General features: G+C 37.7%; 1 protein-coding gene across 8 annotated transcripts in view; it reads left to right on the forward strand.

Annotated features, from left to right (window-relative positions):
• Positions 1-4514, forward strand: part of Ccna1 (cyclin A1) — a 10008-nt gene extending 5494 nt beyond the window's left edge. For all 8 annotated transcript variants that reach the window (XM_010623944.3, XM_019207466.2, XM_019207467.2 and 5 more), the window contains exons 5-9: positions 367-590; positions 1749-1953; positions 2849-2962; positions 3902-4035; positions 4330-4514. In XM_010623944.3, coding sequence (XP_010622246.1) covers positions 367-590; positions 1749-1953; positions 2849-2962; positions 3902-4035; positions 4330-4381 — 729 coding nt within the window. In that variant the 3' untranslated portion in view covers positions 4382-4514. The remainder of the gene's footprint in view (positions 1-366; positions 591-1748; positions 1954-2848; positions 2963-3901; positions 4036-4329) is intronic.
• The last annotated feature ends 2860 nt before the right edge of the window (positions 4515-7374 follow it).

The raw sequence follows: 7374 nt of genomic DNA on the forward strand, positions 1-7374 counted from the left end.
TGAAAAAATCTAACACTGAAATATTTTTGTTTCTGAGCATCTCAAAGAACATTTCACCTGTAGTTGTGAAAGTGAGTAGTAGCTAGATGAATGATTTCCTGTGTGACTCAAATAATTTTTATGTTAACTATTTCACTCTTAGGATTAGTCCATATTGTTACCCTTTTCCTCACTTTAGCTGTTAACTCATTACATTGTAGAACCAGAATTTCACACTTCCTTCCTTAACATGGTAAAGATTTATTTGGTTCTGAATCAGTGTCCTCCTAACATTTTCTCAGGGGGTGTTTTTTAATAGCAACACACTGGTGAGAGGTTTTTCTGATATTGCAACTATTTAAATATCCAAACTCTTTCCCCAAACAGATAAGATACAGACCTAAAGCATACTATATGAGGAAACAGCCAGACATCACAGAAGGCATGCGTACTATTCTGGTGGACTGGCTGGTAGAGGTTGGTGAAGAATATAAATTTCGAGCAGAAACTCTGTATCTGGCTGTCAACTTTCTGGACAGGTTTCTTTCCTGCATGTCTGTTCTGAGAGGGAAATTGCAGCTCGTTGGGACAGCAGCTATTCTTCTGGCTTCGTAAGTGTTCTTTCAACTTGAATAAAGTGAAGCTCTCTCCTGTCAAAACACTTGATTTTTTCCCCATTTATTGAAGAAATGCAGTGCTTGATAATTAAAACTATTCATGCTTCTTTTGATAAAAGATCATCATCTTTGTAGGTGGTACTGAGAAACTGAGCCTACCCACATATTCACTCTTCAATTCAGATGTTTAAGATATATAGCAAGAAGTTCAATATCATGACTAAAGCTGCCAGCAACCCAAATTCAGGATCTAATTTAACTCTTTTGAAGTGTAGTCTTTTAGCTGTGTTCTAATACAAGTAAAAGTTCCATTTAAGGAGATTTGGGTTACATAAAAGCTGTTTTCATGATCTAGCAAATAACCCATATTAACACAGTTACAGATAATAAATTTTTTTTTTTAAACTCTGGTTGTGTTCCTATCATTCATTCATAACAGTACCTAATTATGTGGGAAAAGAGAGCTGGGCTATGGCTTAGCTGCCTTTAAGTAACCTGTTGCTGAGTGGTAGTTTATATTCTTTTGGTTTTAAATATTCTAGTTACTAATGTGTAAAAACACGGGCCGGGAGTTTAGCTCAGTGGTTCCACTGCCTGCCTTGCAAGCACAAGATCCCAAGTTCAATCCCTAATACCAAAACAAAACAAAGCAAAAAAACCCAGAAGGAAAGAAATCACATTGGTGAAATGATAATCATTATCTTTGTCTTGGCTATTGAGCATCACTGCAAATTCAGTAGAGAAAGGTGAACATGAGCTTTTTAAAAATTAAAGTCCTATGACATTTTTTATTCTTATTGTGTTCTTCGTAATGTTCTTATCCACAGAATGATTTGAGGTTTATAGAAGTAATAGGTATTCACCTGTAGTGCCTGTTATGCAGAATCTTTCAGTATATCAGAGGCTAAAACTAAAATTCCCAGTTGGAAATGGTTTCTGTTACTATTCCCTACAGTAAGTAAAATATATCATTGTAATACTCATGTTCTTGAGTTGGAAACAAACTCCTAGTATCTTCATAGCCCTGTGCCATTCAATGATATTGAGGGGGAAATGAGGTTATAATAAAGAACTCTGAAGGTCTGTGCTGAGACATGGGGAGTGAGACATGCATTTGAGACACTACATCTAAGAATTCTTTACCTTTCCTAGGAAATATGAAGAGATATATCCACCCGAAGTGGAGGAGTTTGTCTATATAACTGATGATACATACACAAAACGACAACTTTTAAGGATGGAACACCTGTTCCTGAAAGTCCTAGCTTTTGATCTGGCAGTACCAACCACCAACCAGTTTCTCCTTCAGTATTTAAAACGGCAAGGGGTGTGTTTGAGAACTGAGAACCTGGCAAAGGTATGCCATGTGACTTCCTGGAACTTCAGGTGCGAGGAGGGTAAAAGTAGCCTTTCCCAAGCATCCCTCAGTTTTTCTATTCCTTTTTTTTTTCCCCCAATGGCCAGGGAAACCTTTTCAGCTAATTTAAAAATACATTTGTCTACAAGATGTTACTGTGGACTACATTTGGCAGGCACAGGCTATCTAATCACCTAACTGTTAAAGCTATCTAAACTTGGAGACTATTCCCTTGTTGGGTACAGATCACAAGCCATGCTTCTTAGTTTGGGAAAAAATGTAGTTTAATTTGGTTCTAAACTCATCCTGACCTATTAGGAAATGAGTCATCATTTGGTCATTTGGAGTTACAAAAATTTAGTTGAAGGTATTATATAGTATTGGTTTGGTCACCTTGTTTCTATCTACTAGTACATGTGGTATTTATGTGGTATGCAAAGAGTAATAAGGATGTCTACCTAGATTTTTCAGTGTTTGTTGGAAAATGTGTTCCCACTGGTACTGTTCTATCCTTAGAACTGCATTCCTTTGCCTCATAAATTAATAGCTTTAATATGGTCATATTTTTGCCTTTCAACTGAAGGCTGTGTTCTCATTGCAGATGCCGTTAGCAGCACTGCTATACTTTACTAGCACATGATAAGAAAAGTAATCTATTATATAATACAGTGTGGGTAGACAAAATACAAGGGTATTGAAATTTTATTACAGTCTAAATGTGATTTTGGTTAAGGACAGTTATGCCAATTATTAACCCAGGAAATAATATTGGCTGTTTATTTCTATGCTTATTACTAGATATTGGTTGAACAAAAATAAGATACAGTTTATTACTATGACATTTCCAGGTCTACTTATGACTTTGGTCAAACTTGACATTTTCTGTTGTGTTTAGTATGTTGCAGAACTGAGTCTACTTGAAGCTGACCCATTCTTGAAATATCTTCCTTCACTGATAGCTGCAGCAGCTTATTGCCTAGCAAACTATATTGTAAATAAGCACTTCTGGGTAAGATTCTTCTTTTCAGATGAAATGTGAGGCATGATCAGTGATTTAAAATCTGTGAAGTAACTTTGAAGGATTAGAATGGGCTTGCCTTTTGTGAGGGTAAGTTAGTATAAAAAGAAACTGGTTGTCTTGACAGCAGACTACAGCTTGCTGCTAAGTCTTTCCAGTCAACCATTCTGGCTTTGATTCAGTGGCTTTACTCTATGGGGACCAGAGATGGCAAGAAGTCAGGTAGGTGGCATCACAGCTCATACAACAGATATAGGACTGGCAATCTCAGTCTTGCTACAATGCCTGGAAGGACTTTGAAGTGCATTCATTGGCCACTTCAAGCAAAAGTTATTGACTTTTACCTTACCCTATCTCAACCAAACCAAACCAAACCAAAGCAAATGACACCACACCACACCACACTATATCACACCAAACCAAACCAAACAAAGTAAAACAAACCAAACCAGGGTCCAGTGAAGATGACCAGAAGATTGTACCAGGATTAGAAGAAAACAGGACAGTCCATGTCACCTCTTGCCCAAAAAGGTCTCAAGGTCAGAAACAGCCCTCTGAAAGTTCACTGTTGTGCTAAAATAAATAGAGTATCTACCTTCATTTTCTGGAATATTTATTTTTATGTTTCATTTTGACTCAGAATGTTTCATATTCTATACAAACAGGACAATTGGGCAAGCATGGCTCTTTAGGGTTCAGTAAAAGTCCCAGTCACAAGGGAACAATACAAGTGAATTTAAAAATGCAGAAATCTAGGTATTTTGAAAAATATTGCATATCTAAAGTATCTGAAAGAAGAGATACTCTCTTTTGGGATGAATATAGATACTTACTAAGGAATTAAATCTCTACTTCACAATCATTTATCTTTAGATCTTAGTGTCTTGCAGAGTTATGTAAAACATTTTTTTTTCCTTTTGTCTTGATTAGCCAGAAACGCTTGCTGCATTTACAGGCTATTCATTAAATGAAATTGTGCCTTGCCTGAGTGAACTACATAAAGCATGCCTTGATATACCCCATCGACCTCAGCAGGCAATTAGGGAGAAGTATAAGTCTTTAAAGTAAGTTCCTGATGCTTTCTTATCTTGGCTCTCTATTTAAAGCTTAATGGGTAATAGTTGTATTTGTATTAGGAATAGAATAAATTGTATATCTGGTTGGAATAGCAATATTACGTTAAATCAAGGAAATGAATTTGGAAAGACCTAGGTTTATAATTTGTCAGCTTATAGTACCCAAAGCCAAGCAGCCTCCTTCCAATCTGTTAAAACTACAAGAGGGTGTTCTGTAGCCTAAGATTTCTGTAGAACTGACAGCCTTGACTCATGCTAACTTTGCTGTGGTTCTCATTTCAGATACCTACACGTATCCCTCATGGAACCACCTTCAGTGCTACCTCTGCAATAACTGTCAGAACTGAAGCACTTCCAGAACTCAACTACCACATCAGCAGAGATGCTCTTAATTTTCATAGGTTTCTGCAGGTTGGGCCAACTATTTTCAATATAGATGACTTTTTACATGTGTAAATGTATTGGTTATGTTAGACTTTGGTAGCTTATAAAATAACATTTCTAAAGAATAAACTTGCCTTGTGACGTGTTGTGTTTATTTTTGTTTACATGACTAACATACTTGCCTTGAATTTTAGTTGGGAATATCTTTACAGAGAAAGATTAAACTCAAGTAGGTTTTGGAAAAATGAGAGTAAACAAAATTCACCCCAAATTTTGTTTGTTTCAACCTCTAATGAAATAGCAAAATATAGCCATATTTTATACTTTAAAGCACCAACAAGTTCTTAGGTTTTAGCATTTCCCACACCCTCCCAAAAAACCTCAAGGCATCTCCATTCCTGGTTCAGTGAGGAAATCAGCATTTCCTTAAAGCATTATGCCATATTACACATTTCCCAAAGGGGATAACACAGCACCTTTGTCAATACAGAATTCTTTGTCTTTGTGTTAAATAGTGAGGTACTTGCAGTCTCCATTCTAATTTATGCATAAGTATCTTTCCATTCATATATGTGCTGAACTTTCCAGCTGTCTTTTTTGTACCTAGAAATATGATAGAAAAATTGTCCCATCTAAGGAGATGCAGCAGGAGAGAACAGTTATGGCTGATTTTGGTGATAGAAGTACTGTGTTTGCTTCTTTCAAGCCTTAAAGATTTGAGCAACTCAATCAACCAGGGAAGCTTCCTCTAATTATCTACCTGTTTGTATCATTGTCCACTTACTTCCCAGTGATGCGCATATGTCTCAAACTGAACCTTGACATCATAACATTTGGACCATATACAAATAGTACTTTATTTGTTTATAGTACAAAGTTCTGAAGCCAGGGCTTTACACATGCTTGGTCAAGTGCTCTACCATCACACTATGTCCCCAGCTCAACATCATTTTCTTTTCCTAGTAATATTTTTGTTTGGAATGTTTTGCTTCAGCTAGAAAGAACCTTGTAGAAATAGATCTCCATTGAAAAACTACTTTTTTTAAAGGAAGTTTTTGTTTCTAAAAACAATCCAAAAGTAGCCCTAAACATGCTGTAGGACTTAGAGTTCTGAGCAAATAACTTAGGTTCTTTGCTAAAAGAAATTTACACATACCTGTTCCTACTCACACACCCACTGATTGCAAACAACTGGTCCTTGATTTTGACTTCCGTTTACTTTGTTGTGTCCCTGAAATAGTTCATTTAAAAATAGAAATGTAACTGACACCTGTGTACCTCCCCCTCAACTTACAAGTTAATAGCAGCCATCTGTGTATCCTTTCTTTCAGCTCCTGCTTTTCATTCCTGAGTTTGATGCTGATCAAGTCCATGCATTTTTTTTACACTTTGTAAAAATGTATCTATAAATAATGATCAAATTTCTGATATTTAATCTCTGTACCTTTCAGCAAAGGTGTCTTAGGTGCCATCATTTTTCAAGATTTTACATGTTAAATAGAATCCTAGTTTTTATATATTGTAGTCTTAATATACTAACATTTACTCATACTGTTGTATTATATAAATCATATATCTATGATATATCTATTCTTTTGATTGTTTTCCCCTATCTTTCTCTCTGCTCAATTCTGTTCACTACTTGCCACTCGGGAAACTGGCTAGTCAGAGCTGAGTGTGGGAGTTCTACCTTTGTCTGCCTCAGAAGGCTCTTTGGCCTGTGACTTCAGACAGATAGAAGCTGAGACATGACCATGAATCACTGGGGCAGCACTATCCAACTTTATCAGGAATTAAAGCCTAACGTGGATGGATATGACCAAACTTGTGCTGTTTCTGTTTCTCCAGTAAGCTTTCACCATTAGAGAGGTAAAACATTGCAACATATTTCACTCTAAAACTTCAAAATGACAGTGCATACTGTTTGGCTAGAATCACTGGCCTATGCTACAGTTGGGTTTTCTTTTCCAAATATCAGGGCTGTGGGACTGGTGTTGGAGGCAGTGGCGGCACCCAGGGCTCATGGCCATGGACCCAGGTAATACTGTTTTAACTACTTTTCTTGTTGCTGAGACAAAATACCTGATACACACATGATAAAGAAGGAAAGATTTATTTCAGATCACTGTAGAGGTTTCAGTACATAGGCGACTGGCTGTAAGGCAGGGGCAGCATGGCAGAGAAGCATCTCAGAGGAGAAACAGTCCCGATGGCATAGCAAGCAGGAGGCAGTGAGCCTGCCTTACATCACTCCCTTTATATTCCATCCAGGCTAGCAGCCTGTTGGTTAGTGCCACCACGCCCACACCCAAAGTGGGCTTTCCTCTTCAGTAAACCCATTCAGCCACCCTCAGAGCTATGCTAATCCAGTTATGGGACTAATCCAGCTATCACATATCATTAATCCGTATTCACCCTAGATCCTCTGAAAAGCTCTAGCTGTGCTCATATGAGGCTTTGGGAAGACATCTAGATAGAAGACATAGAGCATCCTTTCACTAGTGATTGATTAGCCTGATGGCAATTTTTGAAAAACTGTATGGTCATTGCTCAGCAAGTAATGATGGAGGATGCCCGAGAGGAAAAGCATGAGGTCCAGAGGAGGTGGGAAGGTCAATAGGTCACGGTTGACTTGAGTTGAAGTAGGGTCTGCAGATAGACTGTTTCATGAAGATGAGTTTTCTGAGGCAGGTAAACTGGCTGCCTGAGACAATGGTTTGGGTCACTAGGTAGAGTTAGTGCTGGCCCAGGCCTACACTGCTTGCTTCTCTTCAGCTGTCTCTTCTGTTCCCTGATGAGCATCCTGGTGGTTCCCTTATATCAGCTAAGGCATGAATATCTGCAGCTCATTTGCGACCTACAAACTCTACTGAATAAGGAGAGAGCTGTTCTCTTGTTGCAATAAACGTACAGTGGAATGTGGCTGATTAGTGGTTTCAGCCA

This window comes from Fukomys damarensis, unplaced genomic scaffold, assembly GCF_012274545.1.
Source record: "Fukomys damarensis isolate Sample0158 unplaced genomic scaffold, DMR_v1.0_HiC HiC_scaffold_38, whole genome shotgun sequence".
NCBI lineage: Eukaryota > Metazoa > Chordata > Mammalia > Rodentia > Bathyergidae > Fukomys > Fukomys damarensis.